Raw genomic sequence first — 27358 nt, forward strand, 5'->3', positions numbered from 1 at the left:
TGCTTTTCTCTCTGGATCAAAAGAAGAATCCTACCTGGTCAGAGGTCAAAGGTCAGAGTTCGTCCAGCCGGCTGATCTGGTCCTGGATCAGTTTGTGGTCCAGTGTGAGTCCACTACGACACCTGGAGGACGTCTTCTGGACCATGTCCTCAACCCTCCTGGACCAACCAGATCTCTGACTGATCTCTGATCTGTCCTTCTGTCCTCTGAAGACTCACGTCCAAAGAATGATGTTAATAAAAAGCTCCTTCACACGAGTCCTCCTCGTCCAGATGAGATTCATTAAATCCTTTCAGGTCTTTAGATCCAGAATAAACCAGAAAGTTTCCTCCTGCTTCTTATTTCAACCTCGTCTCCTCTTGAAGAGTTCGTTCATCTTCCTCCAGAGATGAAGATGAAGATGAACCTTTGTCTCCCTTCTTAAACTTGTTCTCTCCTCGGAGGACTCCGTCTGTCTAAAGACTGGAGGTTCAGCTTCAGGTGAGACTCTGAGGAGAGAGAGAGAGAGAGAGAGAGAGAGAGACAGAGAGACAGAGAGAGAGAGAGAGACAGAGAGAGAGAGAAAGAGAGAGAGACTCTGAGGAGAGAGAGACAGAGAGAGAGAGAGACAGAGAGAGAGACTCTGAGGAGAGAGAGAGACAGAGAGAGAGCTCACCTGCAGCTGAGACAGGCTCGCTCGCCCACATTTAAATATGAGGAGGAGCTGAAGAGAGAGAGACTATAAACATACACACACATGTATATATACATATATACATGTATATATACATATACATATATATACATATATATACATATATACATGTATATATATGTATATATACATGTATATATGTATATATATATACATATATATATATATATACATATATATATTTAGAGATAGAACTATTATTGTGTGAACATTTGCAAATACATGATGTTCATTCTGACACAGGAATAAATAATAAATAAATAATAATTTGTGCTAATCTAGGCTAAACTAAGCTAAGCTAGGATAAACACATCCTGGTTCTGCAGGTTAAAACACAGACTGAATATAAGAAGAGGACGTCGTCATGGTGACGTCACTCTGATGTTTTGAAGCCTCGAGTTCTGATTTTAGTCCGTCGCCATCTTGGTTTTTTTGCAACCAGTGAACAGGAAGTGACCATGTATGGACTGAGGAGGAGTGACGTAGAGACGCCGTATACGTCTCTGGTGTGGACCTGTCAATCAGTGTGTAGCCCCGCCCTAAAGCATCCCCTGCTTTATGGTCTGTTTGACTCTAAATGGAGCATCATTTACTAAATGAACATCATGCTGTATTGAAGAAGACTTGAAACTAGAGATTGAGACCATAAACTCATGTTTACAATGTTTACTGAGGGAATAAATCAAGAGAGAAGTAGAGTCATTTTCTCATAGACTTCTATACAACCAGAGGAGTCGCCCCCTGGTGGACAGCAGAGAGAATGCAGCTGTAACACAGGAAGCTTTGACTTCACTGTTGTTTTTTAGTTGCAGCTGATGTGTTTCAAACACACACACAAACACACACTCACACACACAAACACACACACACACACACACACAGCAGGTAATAACAGTACCTGTGTAAACACACACTCACTAATGGCCTGTCTGAGCTCACTCTGTCACTGACTGATGGGGTTTCTTCTTTGATGGTGTTTTTGTCGGAGGCAGGTCGAGACAGGAAGCCGTTGTAATCACACACACACACACACACACACACACACACACACACACACACACACACACACTTCTCTTCTCCACAAACCTCACAGAGAAGTGAGGTCTTCAACTTACTGTGATGTCTCTGAATACTACATTACCCATGAGCCTCAGCTGAATGATAACCACACTGTGTAGAAGATGAGAACTAATCAATGCCTCACAGTACTTTAGGTTGTTGTATTAGTACTTCTACTCCTATAAAGAATACATATAGACATCGTAGGACTTTTACTGTTTGAGTTCAGTTTTTCTGTCCAAAATATCCATATAGGTGATCAATAAGTGATAATCAGAGACCGTGTGTGTTTTCCCCTCAGTTTATTCTTTCAAAGTAAAAGACAAAGTAAAATAAACTCTGCTGTCATCTGAACCTTTGAAACCAGACAAAACATCCAGCCTCACTTTTAAAAACCAGCCGGAGAAGATCTGAACCAGAAGATCCTCCAGATAAAGTGCATCAAGTCCAAGGGGGGGGGCAATCTTCATCATCATCATCACCACCACAACCATCAGGTTCATCAGACCGACAGCAGCAGGAAACCAGCGTTAGTCGTGTTTAAAATAAGTTTTTTATCTACTCTAAATACTGTGTAGAAGAAGAAGTATCCGATTACATGCTGGTGTAGTTTCCTTTCACATTAAAGGTTCATTCAAGCCTCCTGATTGGTTCATTAACAAAAACACAAAGTATTGACTCTGTCACACACACCTTTATTGTGAAAGGGTTAGCATTCACGTAACTGATTTCAAAATAAAGACACCTCCAGACTTTTATGTTCCGAGTTTATATTTACACTTTCTTTAATCTTCAGGATGGACGAATCATCTTTTATTCTTTATTGGTTTACTATTTATAATATCACGTTTGTATTGATTAGTTTGAACGACAGTTCAGGTCCTGATTGTCATCAGTGTTTGTGACCTTTATATTATAATAATGATAATAATAATAATAGTATTGATTATAATAAAGTATCTGCTGCTGTCGGCCCCCTCAGCTCTGATGATGTCACTGTGAGGTCACATGATGTCACTGTTGTCTTCTTCTGTCGACTTTTAGTTATTTGAAGTTATGTAACTTTTGGATTCTGTATTGATCCAAACGTCGGTGAGTTCCGTCCATCAGTTTATTGATCCGTCCGTCTCGGCAGCACTCTGTGTGTGTGTGTGTGTGTGTGTGTGTGTGTGTGTGTGTGTGTGTGTGAGATTGGTTTCCATGGTGACGGCCAACCTCCATCGAGTGTTTCTGCAGCACACAGAGACGACGTGGACTCTAGAGACCTCTAGAGACCCAGAGACTTACGGACGATCCTCTGAGCCAGTTTATAGAACTGGTCTCTGTCCTCACGCCACATCTTAGAGGCGTCCACGTTAGCTCCACTCTCATCGTTGGGCTCTGAGAGGAGAGGAGGCAAGGGAGGAGGACACGAGGGAGGGGGCAAGGGAGGAAGCATGAAGGACACAGGAGAGGAGACAAGAGGAAACAACAGTGTCAGTCTTAAACCTCCATCAGGACTGGACCTCCACCTCTGACGGTCTGGACCTCTGTCGGGGTTTTACCTGCCAACATGCTGACGACAGACAGCAGGATCTTCTCCACACTCTGGACCGGACTCCACCTCTCTGCACTGCTCTCATACCCCATCGGGTCGTCTCCTGGAGCATGAAGGATGGAGATGCACACCCGACCGTCTGGGTAGACTACAGGAGGAGGAAGTAGTTAGAATCAGAGCAGGAAGTCCAGAATGTCACACTTCTACAGTCTACAGGCTCTGTTTAGTTCTGGTTCAGTATCAGACCCACACACCTGGAGAGGGTTCAGTCTGAAACACCTTCAAAGAGAAGACCAGACGCTTTTACTTTGAAAGACCAAACGCTTTTTAGATTAAAGTCGAGACGCTTTTACATTGAAAGCCAGGACGCTTTTACTTTGAAAGTTGAGTTTTTTTACATTGAAAGTCGATTTGCTTTAAAGTTAAAAGTTGAGTTGCTTTTACATTTAAATTGGAGACTCTTTTACTTTGAAATTAAAATCGCTTTATTGTCGAAAGTCTAGACGCTTTTACTGTGAAAGTCAAGTTGCTTTTTCATTGAAAGCTCAGATGATTTTTGGTTTTACTTTGAAAGTTGATACTTTTAAGTTGAAAGTCGAGAGGCTTTTACATTGAAAGTCGTGGCTCTTTTTTCTCTGGAGCAGGGGTCTTCAACGTTTTTCAGGCCAAGGACCCCCAACACCGATGGAGAGATGGAGCAGGGACCCTGACCTGGTGCCGGGTATAAACACACCTTGTTATTGCACAAGGATTCCTGGGTGAAGTAAATGTCGGGTTTTTTTACAACAGTATCTTCTTCTTTTTAAATAATATTGCAGTGCGTCCTCGTGTCTGGGCTCTTAGTCAGCTGGGGACTGAAGAGGCTCTCGGCCAATCACGGGGAACCTGACAGAGCCAGCATGTAACATGCGGCCTCGTGATTGGCTCAGCAGCGAGAGGGGCGGGGCCTCCTCTTTGAGTGACAGGTCCAGGCTGGTCTCACTGTGAGTGAACCGGCTGGAGAGAGTCTGTGTCTGACTGAAAGAGAACATCTTCTGCCTCCATCTATCCACTCCTACAACATGTTGGATTCATGTTAATGTGTTTTTAGAGACATTTACATTTGTGGGGGAAAAATGAGGGGAAAAAATATGAAAAATTTTGTTTTGACAGACGAGTGTCTCACATTTAGTTTAAAGGTTCTAATGTTTCCATCCTCAGATAATCTGGTTCTACCTCCATCAAACATCGGTTTCCTGTTTGCTGTCATGGAGGAACAGCTGCACTTTAAATAAAGTTTTATCATATCAAGTTCAGAATGTTTGAGTCTCGCCGCTCTGTTTTCTTCTTCATGTGTTTCATGTTTATGTTTGTTGATGGAGGTTCAGCTCGGGGCCACGGCGGAGTCTGTGATGATGATGATGATGATGATGATGATGATGATGGGTCACGGCGGGGTCCCGTCCTCTAATCAGTACGGAGCGTGCTCAGACTGTCTCCCTGCTGTGACATCATCAGGCTGCAGTCCACTAATCACAGCGCTAATGACAGCATGCTAACGACATGCTAACAGCAAGCTAACGCAGCAGTGCGGCGTGTCCCGACAGGTCAAATGACGGGTTTGAAGTGGAACACAGAGACCCAGCAGGTTTCTGTTGTCACAGAGACATCACATGACCCCCCTCCCCCCGCTTCCCTTTGAGAGGGATGGAACCCGTGACTTACTGTTGGGGTGGAACATGTCGCAGGTGAACCTCATCTTGGGAGGACTGAGAGGATAATCAGACGGAAAGCTGAGGACGGCTGGAAACACGCCGCCTTCAAAACACGTATCCTGAGGACCCCTGAAGAACAGAGAGGAGAACCCGTCAGAACCCTGTGAGGTTCTACGTGTCCTGTACCAAACAGAGCAGAACCTCGTACCCGACTGAGAAGACTCAACCAGAGAACAGGAACCCAGAGAGCAATGATATATATATATATACCGTATTTTCCGCACTATAGGGCGCACTGGATTATAAGGCGCTCTGTCAATGAATGGTCTATTTTCCATCTTTTTTCATATATAAGGCGCTCCGGACTATAAGGCGCATTAAGCGAAACAAAACAGTCAGTCAGTCAAACTTCCTCCACTTCCTACCATTGATTCATTAATGTTGAATTCTCTCTCAGCTGCTCTATTCCCATGTTCTCCTGGTGACTGACAGCCTTGAGTTTGAAGTCCGCGTCGTAAGCGTGTCTCTTGACAGGAGCCATGTTGGGTAATGTGATGGTGAACCTTATACACACACACTGTAATATGATGGTGAAGCACAGTGTGTGTTACTCCTGACGCTCCTGACTACGGTGGCCGTGATGCTGCTGCGGTTTCTTTGTAGTTTACCAAAGTCGTACTATGTAGTGACCACTCACTAGCAGGACAATATTGGTTAGAATTCACAGCGAGCTAGCCTTGTTGACGTTATATTTACTTGTTAGGTTTATTCAACTACATTACCCATGACCGTTAGTGGGTTGATGAGTTAATGATGTGGGACGGGGGAGCGCTTGTTGTGTTGTCAGAGCGAATGCAGAGTGTGAAATAAAGCCGACGTTTATTTACTCCGTCCACAAGAAGCCTTTCTCAGCCCCTTTGTTTCCCACACTCCTACAACTGAAACATGTTGACAGAGCGCCGTGTACCACACAAAATCGCTTCGAGGTCAGTAAGCACAACCAGGATTAATCCATATATAAGAGCTCCGGATTATAAGGCGCACTGTCGTTTTTTGAGAAAATTAAAGGCTTTTAAGTGCGCCTTATAGTGCGGAAAATACGGTATATATATATATATATATATATATATATATATATATATATATCAAATATCATGAGATCATCAGATAGAACCAGGCTCTGAGTCTGGATCTTTAGGAGGTTCTACTTCACAGAGGTTCTAGTAGTCTTTAAGGAATTTTTCTAGTGGTCCTTATGTTCTAGTGTTTAGAGTGGGGGGTTTGGATTTAGAGAGGGGTTCTAGCGTTTAGAGAGGGGGTTCTAGCGTTTAGAGAGAGGGGGTTCTAGCATTTAGAGAGGGGTTCTAGCGTTTAGAGAGGGGTTCTAGCATTTAGAGAGAGGGGGTTCTAGCGTTTAGAGAGAGGGGGTTCTAGCATTTAGAGAGGGGTTCTAGTGTTTAGAGAGGGGGTTCTAGCGTTTAGAGAGGGGGTTCTAGCGTTTAGAGAGAGGGGGTTCTAGCATTTAGAGAGGGGTTCTAGGGGTTCTAGTGTTTAGAGAGGGGGTTCTAGCGTTTAGAGAGGGGGTTCTAGCGTTTAGAGAGGGGTTCTAGCATTTAGAGAGGGGTTCTAGCGTTTAGAGAGGGGGTTCTAGCGTTTAGAGAGAGGGGGTTCTAGCATTTAGAGAGGGGTTCTAGTGTTTAGAGAGGGGGTTCTAGCGTTTAGAGAGGGGGTTCTAGCGTTTAGAGAGAGGGGGTTCTAGCATTTAGAGAGGGGTTCTAGTGTTTAGAGAGGGGGTTCTAGCGTTTAGAGAGAGGGGGTTCTAGCATTTAGAGAGGGGTTCTAGTGTTTAGAGAGGGGGTTCTAGCATTTAGAGAGGGGGTTCTAGCGTTTAGAGAGGGGGTTCTAGTGTTTAGAGAGGGGTTCTAGTGTTTAGAGACGGGGTTCTAGAGTTTAGAGAGGGGGTTCTAGCATTTAGAGAGGGGATTCTAGTGTTTAGAGAGGGGTTCTAGTGTTTAGAGAGGGGATTCTAGTGTTTAGAGAGGGGGTTCTAGAGTTTAGAGAGGGGATTCTAGTGTTTAGAGAGGGGTTCTAGTGTTTAGAGAGGGGATTCTAGTGTTTAGAGAGGGGGTTCTAGAGTTTAGAGAGGGGGTTCTAGAGTTTAGAGAGGGGTTCTAGCGTTTAGAGAGGGGATTCTAGTGTTTAGAGAGAGGGTTCTAGAGTTTAGAGAGGGGTTCTAGCGTTTAGAGAGGGGATTCTAGTGTTTAGAGAGGGGGGGTTCTAGCTGGCCTTTAAGATGATCTATGGTTCTTTTGGAAGGTCCTCGCTATACTCTCAGAAAATGAAGCCGTCCTTTAGGAGCTGTTGGGTTCCTGGTCCCTAGAAGGTTCTATTAGTCGTTCAGGGAGGTCTAGTGGTTCTTCATAATGTTCTAGCAGTCACAGAGGAAGTTCTAGTGGGTGTTTTAAATAGTTTAGGTGGTGGAACATCCATGGAAGATATCACTGCGTTCTCTTTACAGACTTGGAGAACCTATGAGAAGGAACACTGGAGGTGGAACCTCACTGACTCACTTCATCTGGATTTTATCTGAATGTCATCAAAGTAGAAACCCAACGAGTAGAGAACCATCACTGCTGATCATTGATCAGTATCAGATTCTCTGAGGGATCCTATCAATACATGCTGATATCAACAGAACACAGAACTCTGTATGGTATTAACTTAGAACAGATGTTCATGTTTAGGACGTATTTACTAAAAAACATCTGAAACAATCGATTGATATCAGAATTCATTTTCTGATCAACAGTTTGATAAAACTTTATTGATGCTGAGGTTGACGGAGCAGACAATCTGAGTGTTGTCGGAGGTAATTATGGGATGTGGTGACGATGATGTCACACTGTGAAGGAGCTGCTGACTCGGCTGTTCTCACCGAACAAACACTCATGAATACAGATGTTCAGCTGACATTTAACAATGAACGGGTCTGGAGGTAAAGACGTCACATATTCACTCAGTGACTCATCGTGTTGACATGTTGTTCTCTCTGATCACATGTTTGTTTTGTTGTACTCACATGATGAGAGCCTCCCATTCAAAGAAGTTCTCCTCGTTGGCGGGACCTGAACAAACAAACACTCTGTTCACTGTGAGAAGTGTTTTCAGTTCCATTGATTATATTTCATTTGTAAAAGTTACAAAGAACACAAAACACAGAATATGTCAACCTTAAAAAAACACCAGCGGAGGAGAGTCACTAAGTACATAGTGAGCGTCTCTTCCTCCGGTTCCCTCTGGAGGCCCAGAAGAACCAGAACCAGGACTGAGTGGGTCAGACTCAGACCCTGCTGCAGTAAAACGAGAGGTTTTCTAAAGGGACTCTGGTGCTCAGATGCAGTACCACGTTAGTCCACAGGGGGCTCCAGAATCAACACCACTTTGTAACTTTAAGTACAATTTTGCGTTGTTGTACTTTACTGGAGTATTTTCAGATTTCTCCTCCACTGCATCTCAGAGGGAAATACATATTGTACTCTTCACTCCACTTCATGTATTTAATAACCTTAATAACTGATCCAGATTATTAATCTACTTTTACTTTTGGGACTTTGAGTACATCTTGATGCTTATACTTTTGTAGTTGAATTAAGTTTGTAACGAAGTACTAATACACTGTGTTATGAGTACTTTTACTCAAGTACAAGGTTGGAGTATTTCTTCCAGACCCAAATACTTCTATTTGTGTGAAAATATTTGCATTGTGGAACCAATAAGTGTTCTTCACCACAGCGGCTCTGTTTATGAGCCTAACTGATCACTGTATTAATAATAACTGCACTAATAAAGGATTGTCTTATCTTATTATGTTATCAGTAGCTGTCAGAGGGCTGAAACACCAAAGTAACTCCACAGTAAAAGATTATGTTTTTCCTCTTAGATTCCAGTAAAACCTTTAATTAGGATTCTTCAGCTCCGGCTTCTTGATTAAGAGTGTTTTTGTGTTTTTTTAAACTGACTTCCAGACAAAACAGCCTTTAGAAGCCGTTAACTTCTTCAGTGTTTCTCTTAATGCAGAACATACTAAAGGTTTAACACTGTAAAACACTGTGTGTATCAAAGCGTCTCACCTGCAACGATCCCCTCAGGTGGGTTCAGAGTCAGCTCTGCAACACAAACACACAGGTTAGCTTCAGGTTAGCATGCTGCAACACCACGGTGACCTCTGACCTCTGACACTGTAAACCGTGTTTGTGTTGTGACTGAACTTATATCTGCTGTCGCTTATCCGAAGTCTTTCTGGTTTAAAACATGAGAGAAATGAGCCGGGAATCTGTGCTAACATGCTAACAGTCGTTAGCTACAGGGGGCGGATCGGCTGCTAACAATGACTAGCTTACCAACAACATTAGCTCAAGCTAGTTCAGCTTAAAGAGACACTTCTGTGTTAAACAGGACTGTTTATCTCACACATCCACAACTACCTAGTAGCATAGTTAGCCTAGTAGCATAGTTAGCCTAGTAGCATAGCTAGCCTAGTAGCATAGCTGGCCTAGTAGCATAGCTAGCCTAGTAGCATAGTTAGCCTAGTAGCATAGTTAGCTAGCCTAAATGTCACACTCGTGGACGCAGCAGTAGAGGACCTCATCTTTATTAAAGCTTCATTCTGTTCATGTGGAGTTATAATTATTATATTATTATTATCATTATATTATGATATTTATATTATTATTATAATTATATAATTATTGTATTTATATTATTATAATTATAAAATTTATATTATATTATTATAATCATTATTATATATATCGGTATTAACGTGACGTCCTCCTGTTGTGAGGAAACGAAACGAGACTAAAGGTTCCTTCATCAAGAAGAACGAGGACACACTGTAGGGAGCGAGGACACACTGTAGGGAGCGAGGACACACTGAGGACACACTGTAGGGAGCGAGGACACACTGAGGACACACTGTAGGGAGCGAGGACACACTGTAGGGAGCGAGGACACACTGAGGACACACTGTAGGGAGCGAGCGAGGACACACTGTAGGGAGCGAGGACACACTGAGGACACACTGTAGGGAGCGAGGACACACTGAGGACACACTGTAGGGACACACGAGGACACACTGAAGGGAGCGAGGACACACTGTAGGGAGCGAGGACACACTGTAGGGAGCGAGGACACACTGTAGGGAGCGAGGACACACTGAAGGAGCGAGGACACACTGTAGGGAGCGAGGACACACTGTAGGAGCGAGGACACACTGTAGGGAGCGAGGACACACTGTAGGAGCGAGGACACACTGTAGGGAGCGAGGACACACTGTAGGACGAGGACACACTGTAGGGAGCGAGGACACACTGAGGGAGCGAGGACACACTGTAGGGAGCGAGGACACACTGTAGGGAGCGAGGACACACTGAGGGAGCGAGGACACACTGTAGGGAGCGAGGACACACTGTAGGGAGCGAGGACACACTGAAGGGAGCGAGGACGCACTGTAGGGAGCGAGGACACACTGAAGGGAGCGAGGACACACTGAAGGGAGCGAGGACACACTGTAGGGAGCGAGGACACACTGAAGGGAGCGAGGACGCACTGTAGGGACGACACTGAAGGGAGCGAGGACACACTGTAGGGAGCGAGGACACACTGTAGGGAGCGAGGACACACTGAAGGGAGCGAGGACGCACTGGGGACGAGGACACACTGAAGGGAGCGAGGACGCACTGTAGGGAGCGACGCACTGAAGGGAGCGAGGACACACTGAAGGAGCGAGGACACACTGTAGGGAGCGAGGACACACTGTAGGGAGCGAGGACACACTGTAGGGAGCGAGGACACACTGAAGGGAGCGAGGACACACTGTAGGGAGCGAGGACACACTGTAGGGAGCGAGGACACACTGAAGGGAGCGAGGACGCACTGTAGGGAGCGAGGACACACTGAAGGGAGCGAGGACGCACTGTAGGGAGCGAGGACACACTGAAGGGAGCGAGGACACACTGAAGGAGCGAGGACACACTGAAGGAGCGAGGACACACTGTAGGGAGCGAGGACACACTGTAGGGAGCGAGGACGCACTGTAGGGAGCGAGGACACACTGAAGGGAGCGAGGACACACTGAGGCTGTTTGGACTGGAACTACAGGACGGGACTGTTAGCCTAGCGGTTAGCTTAGCGGTTAGCCTAGCGGTTAGCTTAGCGGTTAGCCTAGCGGTTAGCCTAGCGGTTAGCTTAGCGGTTAGCCTAGCGGTTAGCTTAGCGGTTAGCCTCTCTCTCACGTCTGTACTCCGCCATCAGTCTCTTCAGCGCGGTGCCGGCCATCGGAGAACCGGGAGAACCGGGAGAACCGGGAGAACCGGGAGGGACGGAGGACCGGAGAACGGACCAGCTCTTCTTCTTCTTCTGCTCCGGTAACAAGCTGTCGCAACAGCAACAGCAACAGCGCATGCGCGTTAGCTGACAGCTAACGCGCATGCGCTGTTGCTGATGTTTGTGTGACAGTGTTAGCCGACAGCGACCCCTGCTGGCGGGCGGCAACTACAGCGGCTGAATAAAGAACACTATAAACTATAAACTATAAACTATATACTATATACTATAAACTATAAACTATATACTATATACTATAAACTATACTATAAACTATAAACTATATACTATAAACTATATACTATAAACTATAAACTATATACTATAAACTATATACTATAAACTATAAACTATATACTATATACTATATACTATAAACTATAAACTATATACTATAAACTATATATATACTATATACTATATACTATAAACTATATACTATATACTATATACTATATACTATATACTATAAACTATAAACTATAAACTATATACTATATACTATATACTATAAACTATAAACTATAAACTATATACTATAAACTATAAACTATAAACTATATACTATAAACTATATACTATAAACTATAAACTATATACTATAAACTATAAACTATAAACTATATACTATAAACTATAAACTATATACTATAAACTATATACTATAAACTATATACTATAAACTATATACTATAAACTATAAACTATATACTATATACTATATACTATAAACTATATACTATACTATAAACTATATACTATATACTATAAACTATAAACTATATACTATACTATAAACTATAAACTATAAACTATATACTATAAACTATAAACTATATACTATAAACTATATACTATAAACTATAAACTATAAACTATAAACTATATACTATATACTATAAACTATAAACTATATAACTATAAACTATATACTATACTATAAACTATATACTATAAACTATATACTATATACTATATACTATAAACTATATACTATATACTATATACTATAAACTATATACTATATACTATATACTATAAACTATAAACTATAAACTATAAACTATAAACTATATACTATAAACTATATACTATATACTATATACTATAAACTATAAACTATAAACTATATACTATAAACTATACTATAAACTATATACTATATACTATAAACTATACTATAAACTATATACTATATACTATAAACTATACTATAAACTATATACTATATACTATAAACTATATACTATAAACTATACTATAAACTATATACTATAAACTATAAACTATATACTATAAACTATACTATAAACTATATACTATATACTATATACTATAAACTATAAACTATATACTATATACTATAAACTATAAACTATATACTATAAACTATATACTATAAACTATATACTATAGAATTAGATTAGATTAGAAAAACTTTATTTATCCCAAAATGGGCAATTTCGTTCACAGTTTCCCGTCTCACATAATAAATTACTTAATAAAATAAATACAATAAATAGCAATAGGAGATAGACAAAAACATATATCAAAGGCAGTCCAACACACACATTTAACTCACAATTCATTTCAACCCGTCAGTAACAACCACCCTGCCCCCCGGAAACACCCAGCAACACTGGTGTGCTCTCCACCTACTCCTGACTTTTGTCATCATTTAGTAACCTGATGGTTGCAGGGATAAAAGAGTGGGAGTACCTCATTGTTCTTGTCCTGATTGAACAGTAGCGCCGCCCTGAAGGCATTAGTTTAAATTCTTTACTGAGGACATGGTCAGGCTGACTGATAATGCATTTAGCTTTCTGGACTGCTTGTTTGTTCCACAATGAACTTATGCTCTTGAGCTGGATGCCAGTGATCTTAGAGCAGATCTTCACAATTTTATTTAAACTATTCATGTCCTTCACTGACAGACTTTTAGTCCAGCATATGAATGAAAAAGTTAAAAGACTCTCAATAAAAGATTGGTAAAAAATTCTCAAAATAACTTTAGAGACACTGAAAGAGTTCAGCATTCTCAACAGGTGAACTCTTTGTTGTCCCTTTTTAACAATTACCTCAGTATTTGGATGAAATTTAAGCTGGTTATCAAATACTGTGCCTAGATATTAGTAGGTGTCTACAAGTTGGACTTCCTCCCCATGGATGACACTTGGTTTGAGCGCTCCCTTCACTTTCCTAAAATCTATGACTAGCTCCTTTGTTTTTTCTACATTTAGATCTAAGAAGTTGTTATCACACCAATTAACAAACGATGTCAAAGCAAGGCCATGGCTGCAATGTGGACCTTGGAAAAGGGACAGCAACGCAGTGTCGTCTGAGAATTTAGCTAGATAACTTCCCTGTTGAGAGGACTTACAGCTATCTGTGTACAAAATGAACAACAGGGGTGAGAGTACGCACCCTTGAGGTGAACCAGTATTCGATGTAATGGCCTGGGACAAGTGTCCATTTACAGAGACCCTCTGAGTTCTGTCTGTTAAGAAGTTTAAAAGCAACAACAGTATCTGATGGGGTAACTCAAACTCAGCAGCTAGTCTCTCAATTAAAATATGTGGCTGCATCTTATTGAAAGCAGAAGAAAAGTCTGCAAATAACAATCTAGCATGAGATCCAGGCTTTTCTAAATGTTTATACATTGTGTCTAAAAGGAAGAGTTTTGCATCATCTACACCTTTCCCAGTTTGATATGCAAACTGCAATGGGTCAAGTTTACCACTGACCAGGGACATAAACTATATACTATATACTATAAACTATAAACTATAAACTATATACTATATACTATATACTATAAACTATATACTATAAACTATATACTATATACTATAAACTATATACTATAAACTATATACTATAAACTATATACTATATACTATATACTATATACTATAAACTATATACTATAAACTATATACTATAAACTATATACTATATACTATATACTATATACTATAAACTATATACTATAAACTATAAACTATATACTATAAACTATATACTATAAACTATATACTATAAACTATAAACTATATACTATAAACTATATACTATAAACTATAAACTATATACTATAAACTATAAACTATATACTATATACTATATACTATAAACTATATACTATAAACTATACTATAAACTATATACTATATACTATAAACTATATACTATAAACTATATACTATAAACTATATACTATATACTATATACTATAAACTATATACTATACTATAAACTATATACTATAAACTATAAACTATATACTATAAACTATACTATAAACTATATACTATATACTATAAACTATATACTATAAACTATATACTATAAACTATATACTATATACTATAAACTATATACTATACTATAAACTATATACTATAAACTATAAACTATATACTATAAACTATACTATAAACTATATACTATATACTATAAACTATATACTATAAACTATATACTATAAACTATATACTATAAACTATATACTATACTATAAACTATATACTATAAACTATAAACTATATACTATAAACTATACTATAAACTATATACTATATACTATAAACTATATACTATAAACTATATACTATAAACTATATACTATATACTATATCCTATAAACTATATACTATACTATAAACTATACTAAAACTATATACTATATACTATAAACTATATACTATAAACTACTATAAACTATATACTATATACTATACTATAAACTATATACTATATACTATAAACTATATATATAAACTCCCGGTTCTCCGATGGCCGTCCACCCATAGGGGCACCATCCATCAATAGGGGTACCATCCACCCATAGGGGTACCATCCACCCATCCATCCATCAATAGGGGTACCATCCACCCATAGGGGTACCATCCACCCATAGGGGTACCATCCATCCATAGTGGCACCATCCATCCATAGTGGCACCATCCATCCAAAGTGGTACCATCCACCCATTGGGGCACCATCCACCCATTGGGGCACCATTCATTAATAGTGGCACCATCCATCCATAGTGGCACCATCCATCCATAGTGGCACCATCCATCAATAGTGGCACCATCCATCCAAAGTGGTACCATCCACCCATTGGGGCACCATTCATTAATAGTGGCACCATTCATCCATAGTGGTACCATCCACCCATAGGGGCACCATTCATTAATAGTGGCACCATTCATCCATAGTGGTACCATCCATCCATAGGGGCACCATCCACCCATAGGGGCACCATCCATCAATAGTGGTACCATCCATCCATAGTGGCACCATCCATCCAAAGTGGTACCATCCACCCATTGGGGCACCATTCATTAATAGTGGCACCATTCATCCATAGTGGTACCATCCACCCATAGGGGCACCATCCACCCATAGGGGCACCATCCATCCCTAGGGGCACCATCCATCCATAGTGGTACCATCCATCCATAGTGGTACCATCCATCCATAGTGGCACCATCCATCCATAGTGGCACCATCCATCCAAAGTGGTACCATCCACCCATTGGGGCACCATTCATTAATAGTGGCACCATTCATCCATAGTGGTACCATCCACCCATAGGGGCACCATCCACCCATAGGGGCACCATTCATTAATAGTGGCACCATCCACCCACAGGGGCACCATACATCCATAGTGGTACCATTCATTAATAGGGGCACCTTCCATCAATAGTGGTACCATCCATCCATAGTGGCACCATCTACCCATAGTGGCACCATTCATCAATACTGGGTGCTTTACCTGAGTACTCTCTACTTGTCCTCCACCACATCTCAGAGGTAAATATTGTACTTTTCACTGTACTACATCTCATAAGTAAATATTATACTTTTAGCTGTACTACATCCCAGAGGTGGAGTATTTTCACAGTGTGTATAGCACTTTTCTGCAGTAACCTGAGTACTCCTCTCACTGTATTTCTGCCGTAAAGAACTTCATGTTTAATGAAACACCACAGGACACAGCGGCTGGTTTTGTGATAGATTTATTTATTTTCTGTGAGTAACTACAGTCGTAGTGTTCTCATACATGTCATCTGCAGTTCATCAAACTGATATATATTTATAAAAATTAGAGAAATATAATCTACATCATCTAATACAAAACAAACCAGTCTAGGAGTGAGTCCACTGCTGGGTTCAGTTGTAAAAACGTGACGAGTTAAGTGCTGACAGAAGATCTGCTCAAATGATAATATCAGAATTATGAATCTGTGCATTAAATAAGTCTAAAAATAAAACGTTCTTAAAACAAACAACCACCAAACACACAAACCTGCCCAGGTAAGGTCTAAACATCAGATGATCACACACAAACACACACCTGTGAGTTCTTAAAGACGTTTCTTTGGTTGAAAACAGAATCAGAACCTGAAAACCTTTAAATAAATGATTTAAAGCACAAACGAACAGCTGGAATGTGAAAAAGAAAAGAGTTCAGAGAAACGACTTCACCAACATGTCGGCTCAGCAGAGACGCCTTAAAATCAGCGAGGGGTCAGAGGTCACCCGGAGCTGCTGGGGATTTCAGCTTCAAAGAGTGATGCTGATTTCTAATCGCTGAGACAATGAAATAAACTTTAGTTTGTCAGAGATTATGTCGCCATCACGTCTTCATCAACTGTCTTCATGCGCAGATTCTTTTTAATATTACAGAACTAACTTCGAATGATTTGTAATATTTGCAGAAATTGTTTAAGCTGCACTGATTTCTGCTCTTCATTCAGCAAAGAAGAAAATTACCAAAATCAGAATTATGAAACAAAGCCATTTTACCTAAAAATTACAAAATCCATAAATAAGAAGTGGATTTCCAATCATTTTGAGGTGAAATTCAAGATCTCAAAATCTTAATAATAATAATCATAAGAAAAAAATCTTCTAATTGTAAAATGAGAAAACACATTTGATATTGTACCTTTAGAATTAAGAACTCCGCATCTAATTTACAAAATACAGATTTCTTAATTTTGAGGTCCAATTATGAAAATAAGTTTTCTTTTCTTGAACCGAATTTATGAGACAAAGAGATAAGAGCTGTACCACAAAGATTTACTGAATACTTAGTAGTAGTAGTATTTCCTTGACATGTCTAAACTCAGGGAGCTGAAGAACATTCTGGGATGTTTGTGGCGTTTGACCAGAATGAGGGAGATCGTCTTAAAATGCTAACAAACATGCTAACAAACGTGTTTTCAAGGCAGCCAAAAGGAAAAGGGATGCATTTCGTCCCACGTCTCAAATGTGAGTGTAGAAAATCCTAAAACCCTCCAGACGTGTTGCTTTAAGGCGAACAACGTAAGTTCACGTCGGCTGAAGATGTTTTTCAGAGTAAAACTCAAAAATACAAACAAGTTAAGAAAAGTGCTCAAACAGAAGAGAAGAAACAAAGCAACACGTTCAACGTTTCTCAGCTGGATTATAGACCAACACATGGATTATTGTTATACCACTGATATCTCACCTCACAGTCACAGAGCCGGTCACTTAAGGCACTTGGTTTTAAGCAGTTCAGAGCGGCAACACTTTGACTTTGGAAGACTTCATTACCCAGAAACCCTGTGTGACACAGTAAACCTTATGACTACAAACTATCATCAAGAATAAAACCTAAATCTGGGACGAACACAGAGAACGCTAAAGGTGAAAATACTGATAGTAAATAAAATGACACAGTTTCAGGGAGAAAGGACCAAGCCGTGCTAGCGTGCTAACATCGCTACGTCAACGTCAGCTAACATGCTAACATCACTACGCCAATGCTAGCTACCATGATAACTGTTCTTATGCCAAAGTCAGCTAACATGCTGACATGACTAAGCCAACGATAGCTACCAAGATAACTGTTCTTTGCTCACATTCTGTTTAAATTGTATTCTGATGGTTCAAAACTGGTTCAAAACTGTTTAAATTCACTCCTCGCGTAAGCTAGTGTTTCTTAGCTAACGGTGAAGTGAGCTCATTATCATTATTATGATTTCATTAATCATCAACACTGTTGTTTTTTGTTAAACTGATTTGAGTTTAGTTCTGTTTGTATTCTGAGGGTTCAAACTGCTTTCATTCAATCTTCACAGCCCCAAACTCTGCTGCTAATAAGCTAATGTGGTGTTAGCTACTGAGCTAACATTAATAAAGGGACGTTAGCTAGTTAGCGTCTAACAGAAATATGTTCTTGTGAGTTTAATATGCAGTAATGTTCTCGTTCAGGGTGATCAGTTCATCTTCTTTGAGTCTTCACCACACCGTTAGCTGCAGCGCTAACGCCGCGCTAACACCATGTGTTCTGCCTTGTCGTTTGGAGTCATTAGCGACCTTCGTCTCTCATCACAGTGAGACATTTTATGGATTGGTGACCAAACTCTGTGACTGTAAAGCCGTGTTCCTCTCTGCCTCCCTCGTACCTTCGTCCTCCTCACCTCCCACAGGGAGCAGGTCCACATCGCTACCTTCAGCGTGGTTCGGTTAAACAGAGAGCCAAAGGCCCACGCCCCCAAGAACTACAGCTCCCATGAGTCTTTGGTGAAGGAGCCCTGGGAGCTGCACACAGTCCGTTAGCTATAGAATGCTAACGACCTAGCACGTGTTCAGCTAGCACCTCCTCATCAATGTGTTTCCTCTGAACAGAGATGAAAGATGATACTGGGATTTCTTCATCCATATTCTCAGTTAAAATGATTTATTTTATGTTATTTATTTAGCAACTACAGCTCCCACAATGCTTTGTGTTATCCTCAGAGCTGAGCTTTAAAAAGCTTCTTAACAAACATGTTGAAAAGTTGTTCCTCATTAAAGGCAAACTGTTCTGATTTATTATCATATAATTATTCATTTAGGATCAGCAGTCGCGTTTCACTAATAAATAATATACTAATATACTAATAAATAATATATTAATATACTAATATACTAATATAATATACTAATATACGAATAAACAGCCGGTCTCCGTCTGTGGACTCTCTAGCGCCCCCCAGCTGTAATAACAGACAGAAGAAATTAATCCTGTGTCAATGAAATAAACAGAGAGGAAACCCACCAATGAGTGGAGGCTAACCGGAGGAGGCGGGGCCTCTGTTCTACTGGTGTCAGGTGGGCGGGGTTTAGCACACAGCAAGGTGCAGCTGAGACCCCGCCCACCTCCTCCTCCTCCAATCACAACCTGTTATTTGTTTCCTGCTCAGGTCTGAAGAGGAGCAGCACCTCCTCCTCCTCCTGTGGGAGTCCAGACCAACACCGCTCTATTCCTCTTCCTCTTCCTCCTCCTCTTCCTCCTCTTCCTCTCCGGCCATCACCTCCACCAGCAGCTCGGCGGTGCAGGTCGCCTCCCCCAGACTGTTGACCGCCTTCACCGTGTACTTGGCATCATCGTCGCCAGACACCTGAAGAGGAGGTGAAGAGGAGAGTAAAGAGGAGGTGAAGAGGAGGTGAAGAGGAGGTGAAAGGTGAAGAGGAGGTGAAGAGGAGGTGAAGAGGAGGTAAAGAGGAGGTAAAGAGGAGGTGAAGAGGAGGTGAAGAGGAGGTAAAGAGGAGGTAAAGAGGAGGTGAAGTGGAAGTGAGGAGGAAGTGAAGAGGAAGTGAGGTAGAGGTGAAGAGGAGGTTAGAGGAAGTGAAGTGGAGGTGAGGAGAAGGTGAAGAGGAGGTGAGGAGGAGTTGAAGAGGAGGTGAAGTGGAAGGAGGAGGAGGAGGTGAAGAGGAGGTGAAGGGAGGAGGAGGTGAAGAGGAGATGAGGAAGGGAGGTGAGGAGGAGGTGAAGAGGAGATGAGGAGGAGGTGAAGAGGAGGTGAAGTGGAAGTGAGGAGGTGAAGAGGAGGTGAAGAGGAGATGAGGAGGAGGTGAAGAGGAGGTGAGGAGGAGGTGAAGAGGAGGTGAGGAGGAGGTGAAGAGGAGGTGAGGAGGTGAAGAGGAAGTGAGGAGGAGGTGAAGAGGAGGTGAAGAGGAGGTGAGGAGGAGGTGAGGAGAAGGTGAAGAGGAGGTGAAGAGGAGGTGAGGAGGAGATGAGGAGAAGGTGAAGAGGAGGTGAAGAGGAGGTGAAGAGGAGGTGAAGAGGAGGTGAGGAGAAGGTGAAGAGGTGAGGAGGAGGTGAAGGAGGAGGTGAGGAGGGAGAAGGTGAGGAGAAGGTGAAGTGGAGGTGAGGGAGGTGAGGAGGAGGGTGAAGTGGAGGTGAAGTGGAGGTGAGGAGAAGGTGAGGAGGAGGTGAAGTGGAGGTGAGGAGAAGGTGAGGAGGAGGTGAAGTGGAGGTGAAGTGGAGGTGAGGAGAAGGTGAGGAGAAGGTGAGGAGGATCGTTTCTCAGCATAAAGGGTAATGATGATAATGAGGGTTGACCTCTGACCTCTGAAATGACCAGACTGCAGTTCCCGTCCTCGTCGTAGTCGATCTGAAAGTGTCGAGTCTCTTTGATCGGCTGCTCGTCTTTGTACCAGACGACCTCAGGGTCAGGGAAACCTGCAGACCAGACACAGCATATCTATGTTTACTTATTGATTGATTTATTGATGATCAGGATCAATAGGAGCCAGTGTTGATGATCAGGATCAATAGGAGCCAGTGTTGATGATCAGGATAGGAGCCAGTGTTGATGATCAGGATCAATAGGAGCCAGTGTTGATGATCAGGATCAATAGGAGCCAGTGTTGATGATCAGGATCAATAGGAGCCAGTGTTGATGATCAGGATCAATAGGAGCCAGTGTTGATGATCAGGATCAATAGGAGCCAGTGTTGATTACCTTCGATCTTGCAGTCGAAGCGGGCGGCGCTGCCCTCCACCACCTCCACGTCTCTGATCACCGAGCTGAACGTCGGTTTGCACTCCGTTTTCTGCTCCACCTCCAAACACTCCAGGAACTGGTTGTCCTCTACACACACACAGACACACACACACACACACACACACACACACACACACACACACACACACACACACAGTTTAACAGTAGTAATAACACTAGTAATGTGTTAGTAACTATGTCTCTTGTGCACTGTCCTCTCTGCTGCTGTAATCCTGCACATGTCCCCGCTGTGGGACTAATAAAGGATTATCTTATCTTATCTTATAACACGTTAGTAACAGGAGGTCGTGGTTCTGGGCTGACCTTCGGTCGGCGAGCCCTTCTTGGCGCTGACTCCGGCCATCATCGCCATGGACGACAGGCGGCCGATGGCTCGAACGGCGTGACCCGTTTTCTACCACAGAAGAAGAAACCTCGTCACTTCCTGTTCTATGGGGAAGTCTGCGACTAAAGTTAATAAGTTAATATCAGCTGTCAGGGAGGGCGGCCATCTTTGTTACATCCGGTATGTGACATAAAGAAGTTAGTTATAATATAATTATAATAATGTTATTATAATAATATAATAATAATATTATTATTATAACATTATAATATTATTATAAACTATAATATAATAATATTATTATAATTATATTATTATTATATTATTATAATAATATCAAAATAATAATATAATAATGTTATTATTATTATTATTATTATATTATTATTTATTCTGCTGCTGAGTCTTTCTTTTGGTTTTTCAGAGTATAACAGCATTCTGATGTTAACATGTTTGTTGTGCGTCATGGTATAAATATGCCTCCTGTTGTAAATATGCTGTGTCATCTTATGATGCAAGTTTACATCGTCAGGTCCTAAATCTGCTGCGTCATGGTGAAAATATGTTCTTATAAACCGTGTTCAGGTGTAAATATTATATTATTATATTGCAATTTTATAAATATGCTGAGTCATGTCTCTGTCCTCATGTCGTTGTTTACCTGCCATTTCCTCCTGAGGATGTACTTCTTCATCCTCTCCTTGGAGAGCTTCTTGGCCTTCATGGTGTTGGTGTCCTGCTTCAGCCAGGTGTGTTCATAACACTTAGCACAGGTGAGCCGGGCCCTGACACACACACACACACACACACACACACACACACACACACACACACACACGGTCAGCCTCACACAGATCTCTCTCTTTCTCTCTCTCTGACCACTAAAGGGTTTCTTACTTCATGTCCTTCTTCAGCAGGTTTGTGATGAAGTCTTTGGCGTTGTCAGAGATTTCATCGAAGGCCTCGTCCTCAAAGTCCCAGGAGGCCGAGGTGACGTTGGACAGAGTCTCGTTGTCGTTGTCGCCCATGAAGGGAGACAAACCGCTCAGCCTGAGGGGACAACGACAAACTGTAAAAGTTAAAACTAAATGAAGCTAAGCTAAGCTAAGGACAGACTCACAGTATGTAGCAGATGACTCCTATGCTCCACATGTAAATAAAGTAAAAACTAAGCTAAGCTAAGCTAAGCTACAGACAGACTCACAGTATGTAGCAGATGACTCCTATGCTCCACATGTAAATAAAGTAAAAACTAAGCTAAGCTAAGCTAAGCTAAGACAGACTCAGACAGATGACTCACAGTATGTAAAAACTAAGCTAAGCAGATGACTCCTATGCTCCACATGTCCACATGGTGGGATAGCTGATAGCTTCATAGTTGATCACTTCTGGAGCCACAAACTCTGGAGTCCCAAACAAAACCTTCAGAGTTCCTGCGTTTTCTGTTCAAGAGCAAACGATTAAACGATAAACAATCAATAATTATGGGGAGGGTCATTTTAGGAGATGTTATTAAATGTAATCGACTGAAGTCAGATAATTTAGTCTGGATCAATAATCTTCACACCTAGTCTCCTGGCGAGGCCGAAGTCGATGAGTTTGATTTTGCCGCCGGTCTTGTTGACACACATGATGTTCTCCGGTTTGAGGTCCAGGTGGACGATCCCCTGTTTGTGGATGAAGCTGACTCCATCAATGATCTGCAGCATGTATCTGATCACCTCCCTCTCCGTCAGCTCGAAGTCCTCGTCGATGATCCGCTCGAACAGCTCGCCGCCCGAGATCCTACCACGGGGACACATCTGTTCTGTGAGAGCTCATAGGACTACAAAAACACATCTGTTCTGTGAGAGCTCAGAGGACTACAAAATCACATCTGTTCTGTTTGTAGGACTACAAAATCACATCTGTTCTGTGAGAGCTCAGAGGACTACAAAATCACATCTGTTCTGTGTGAGCTCATAGGACTACAAAATCACATATGTTCTGTGAGAGCTCATAGGACTACAAAATCACATCTGTTCTGTTTGAGCTCAGGACTACAAAATCACATCTGTTCTGTGAGAGCTCATAGGACTACAAAAACACAACTGTTCTGTGAGAGCTCAGAGGACTACAAAAACACAACTGTTCAGTGTTTGTAGGACTACAGAAACAACATTTCATCTGTAGGGTCGGTCATTAATCCAGTTGTGGTTCACCTGGAGGTCTGGACCTGACGAGGTCTCTGTGATGGTCTTTACCCTCGAGGGGCGAAACGAGAAAACAAAACCAAAATAAAGAACATTCGTTCAAACCCGTCACACTTGAGAGGAATGTCGGGAAACCCTAACAAAATAAGAGTCTGCATGTAAACCACTTCCTTCCTGTTTCCCATCAGAGTAGATGCTTCAGATCTGATCTGCTCAGCAGATATTTAGTGTTCAGTTGTTTATCAGGAACTAAATGTTTTCCTCCAGTTTCTCTGCTAACAGAACTGATGAAATTCTGGAGGAACATAATATTATTGCAGCATAAGCAGATAAAGACATTTAACAGCGAGCTGTTTATCATCACTGCTCTAAAAATAGCAGACAGGAAATAGCTGCTGTCATTCCGCTCATAGTTGGACAGAAAATTATTTTCCAATGTCCTTTGAAACCAAAACATCTGGGCTGTGTTTCCAGTTCTGCTCAGAGATCAGCTGCAGGTTTAGATTTCTACAATACAAATGATAAAAGTGTCTTTAGTGAAGATTATCTCGCTGAAGTAAACATGTAAGAACCATAAACGTTTGTTTACACAGAGATGATCTACTTTAATCATCTGTTTACAGTGAAGAAGACTCCAGCTCGTTCTAATCATTTTAATACGAACGAAAGTCACAAAACTCTTTAGCTTAGCTTCACTTAGTTATTTTGTTTCTCTTTAAGTTAGCTTATTTTAGCTTAGCTTCATTTAGTTCTTTTTGTTTCTCTTTAAGTTAGCTTCTTGTAGCTTAGCTTCACTTAGTTCTTTTGTTTCTCTTTATGTTAGCTTCTTGTAGCTTAGCTTCACTTAGTTCTTTTGTTTCTCTTTTATGTTATGTTAGCTTCTTTTAGCTTAGCTTCACTTAGTTCTTTTGTTTCTCTTTATGTTAGCTTCTTTTAGCTTAGCTTCACTTAGTTCTTTTGTTTCTCTTTATGTTAGCTTCTTTTAGCTTAGCTTCACTTAGTTCTTTTGTTTCTCTTTATGTTAGCTTCTTTTAGCTTAGCTTCACTTAGTTCTTTTGCTTCTCTTTATGTTAGCTTCTTGTAGCTTAGCTTCACTTAGTTCTTTTGTTTCTCTTTATGTTAGCTTATTTTAGCTTAGCTTCACTTAGTTATTTTGTTTCTCTTTATGTTAGCTTCTTTTAGCTTAGCTTCACTTGGTTCTTTTGTTTCTCTTTATGTTAGCTTATTCTAGCTTAGCTTCACTTAGTTATTTTGTTTCTCTTTATGTTAGCTTCTTTTAGCTTAGCTTCACTTAGTTCTTTTGTTTCTCTTTATGTTAGCTTATTCTAGCTTAGCTTCACTTAGTTCTTTTGTTTCTCTTTATGTTAGCTTCTTTTAGCTTAGCTTCACTTAGTTCTTTTGTTTCTCTTTATGTTAGCTTATTTTAGCTTAGCTTCACTTAGTTATTTTGTTTCTCTTTATGTTAGCTTCTTTTAGCTTAGCTTCACTTAGTTATTTTGTTTCTCTTTATGTTAGCTTCTTTTAGCTTAGCTTCACTTAGTTCTTTTGTTTCTCTTTATGTTAGCTTCTTTTAGCTTAGCTTCACTCAGTTATTTTGTTTCTCTTTATGTTAGCTTCTTGTAGCCTAGCCTCACTTTGGTTTAGTTTTTTTCATGCCCCTTTAGTTTAACGTTAGCTTAAGCTGAACTACATTTCTACTCACTTGTGCTAGCATGTTCCTGGCTGCCTAGCGTGTTAGCGGTTAGCTCTCTATTTAAAGTGGTTCACTAGTCCTGTGATGAAAGAGGGGAAGTAAACAGAAACAGCATATTGTCGTTAACGTACATCTCGAGCACCATGACGATGTCAGACTTGCCCTCGAAGGCGTCGATACACTGGACCAGTTTGGGGTGATGGAGGCTGTTCATGATGCCGATCTCATGCCGGACGTTCTCCTTCTCCTTCGCCGAGTACGCCTTGATGAACTTTCCCGCCCAAACCTTCTTCGTGGCCTTCTCCACCAGTTTGAACACCTGACCGAACTTCCCCCTGTCACAGAAACACCTTTCGGATCTCTTAAGGTCCCTTTAACACTGAGTCACAGGTGCATTGTGGGTGAGTAGTGAGTGGGCGGAGCCTTACGTTCCCAGCCGCTCCTCCACGTCGTACAGCTCCTTCACCTTCACGTCTGTCCTGATGGACACGTCTCTGTAGTCCGGCTCCTTGTCTACGTCTGAAAACGCAGAGGTCACAGGTCACCGGGGACATGAGCTAACATTAGCTATGATAGCTGACGTTAGCTATGATAGCTGACATGAGCTAACATTAGCTATGATAGCTGACATGAGCTAACATTAGCTATGATAGCTGACATGAGCTAACGTTAGCTATGATAGCTGACATTAGCTATGATAGCTGACGTTAGCTGACATTAGCTATGATAGCTGACGTTAGCTGACATTAGCTATGATAGCTGATATTAGCTATGATAGCTGACATTAGCTATGATAGCTGACATTAGCTGACATTAGCTATGATAGCTGATATTAGCTATGATAGCTGACATTAGCTATGATAGCTGACGTTAGCTGACATTAGCTATGATAGCTGATATTAGCTATGATAGCTGACATTAGCTATGATAGCTGACGTTAGCTGACATTAGCTATGATAGCTGATATTAGCTATGATAGCTGACATTAGCTATGATAGCTGACGTTAGCTGACATTAGCTATGATAGCTGACGTTAGCTGACATTAGCTATGATAGCTGACGTTAGCTAACGTTAGCTATGATAGCTGACGTTAGCTGACGTCAGCTAGGTTGACTGGAGTCATGTTATGTTAGCTTGTTAACAGGAAGTGAGCAGCGTACCTTCGTCCTCCTCCTCTGCCTCGGCCTCATCTGTCAGACGAACCAAACAGCAGCAGTTAGTTCAGTTAGTCAGTTAAGTTCAGTCACATTTAGTTTAGTTTAGTTTAGTTTAGTAGACTCAGTCCTGGATTAGGTCTAGATGGACCACAGAAGTTCTCAGACTGGAACATAGATCATAGACTTATAGAACGCGATTGAACTGCAGATAGAAGGTTCTATGAGAACCCCCAGAGTTCATTTGTACAGACACTGTGAATAAAACATCATGGTGAGTAAAACCCTCTCTGATTGGTTCCATGTGCTACTACATGTGACCCGGGACCAGTTAGTCCCAGTGACCCTCCAGTATGAGGGTCATCCTGTAGACCAGGATCCGGTCCCAGGGTCGGCCTGGAGCTACACAAGTCCGGAACCACAGAGGACCAGAGGTTTGTTTTTTACCCATAAACTGAACCATCCCAACACCTCCAGAACCGTTTTCACATCACACAGATGTGGATTCAGATTGTGGACTCAGATTGTGGACTCAGATTGTGGACTGGACTTTCCCAACTCTACCACATCCTGAAGTCCAAGCAGAGCTGCCTGAAACCAAAGGTCCTCCTAAAGTACGTGTTGTGAAGCTGATCTGTTGAACTTTAAACTGTGCTCGTTGCTCAGTAGAACTTCTTCAGGGTCACTGTTTCCTTTTTCAAAGCCCAGACTCCCGGTCTGTGTTCTGGCTCCATCGTACCGGACCTCTAGAGTGCTCAGGGTCTCAGGTCTCAGTTGAGTTCACTCACC

At 41.4% G+C, this 27358-nt stretch overlaps 2 protein-coding genes across 2 annotated transcripts in view; both read right to left on the bottom strand.

The window, feature by feature from the left end:
• Positions 1-2038: 2038 nt before the first annotated feature.
• LOC129104533 (ubiquitin-conjugating enzyme E2 G2-like) lies at positions 2039-11452 on the bottom strand. The gene is made up of 6 exons (XM_054615255.1): positions 11278-11452; positions 9115-9150; positions 8064-8109; positions 4995-5113; positions 3298-3438; positions 2039-3133 (listed from the first exon to the last, which is right to left on the bottom strand). Exons 1-6 carry the CDS (start codon positions 11444-11446, stop codon positions 3021-3023), a joined length of 624 nt encoding a protein of 207 aa, XP_054471230.1. The 5' UTR covers positions 11447-11452; the 3' UTR covers positions 2039-3020.
• Positions 11453-18535: 7083 nt separating this feature from the next.
• Positions 18536-27358, bottom strand: part of LOC129104231 (myosin light chain kinase, smooth muscle-like) — a 40233-nt gene continuing 31410 nt past the window's right edge. Inside the window, 13 exon segments of the mRNA XM_054614806.1 lie at positions 18536-19794; positions 20746-20858; positions 21142-21270; positions 21508-21598; positions 22191-22314; positions 22427-22579; positions 22734-22781; positions 22881-22971; positions 23097-23314; positions 25546-25749; positions 25843-25933; positions 26576-26605; position 27358. The exon segment at position 27358 is cut by the window's right edge and continues 111 nt beyond it. Coding sequence (XP_054470781.1) covers positions 19654-19794; positions 20746-20858; positions 21142-21270; positions 21508-21598; positions 22191-22314; positions 22427-22579; positions 22734-22781; positions 22881-22971; positions 23097-23314; positions 25546-25749; positions 25843-25933; positions 26576-26605; position 27358 — 1434 coding nt within the window. The 3' untranslated portion in view covers positions 18536-19653.

The sequence above is a fragment of the Anoplopoma fimbria genome, chromosome 16 (genome assembly GCF_027596085.1).
Source record: "Anoplopoma fimbria isolate UVic2021 breed Golden Eagle Sablefish chromosome 16, Afim_UVic_2022, whole genome shotgun sequence".
In the NCBI taxonomy this organism is placed as follows: Eukaryota; Metazoa; Chordata; class Actinopteri; order Perciformes; family Anoplopomatidae; genus Anoplopoma; species Anoplopoma fimbria.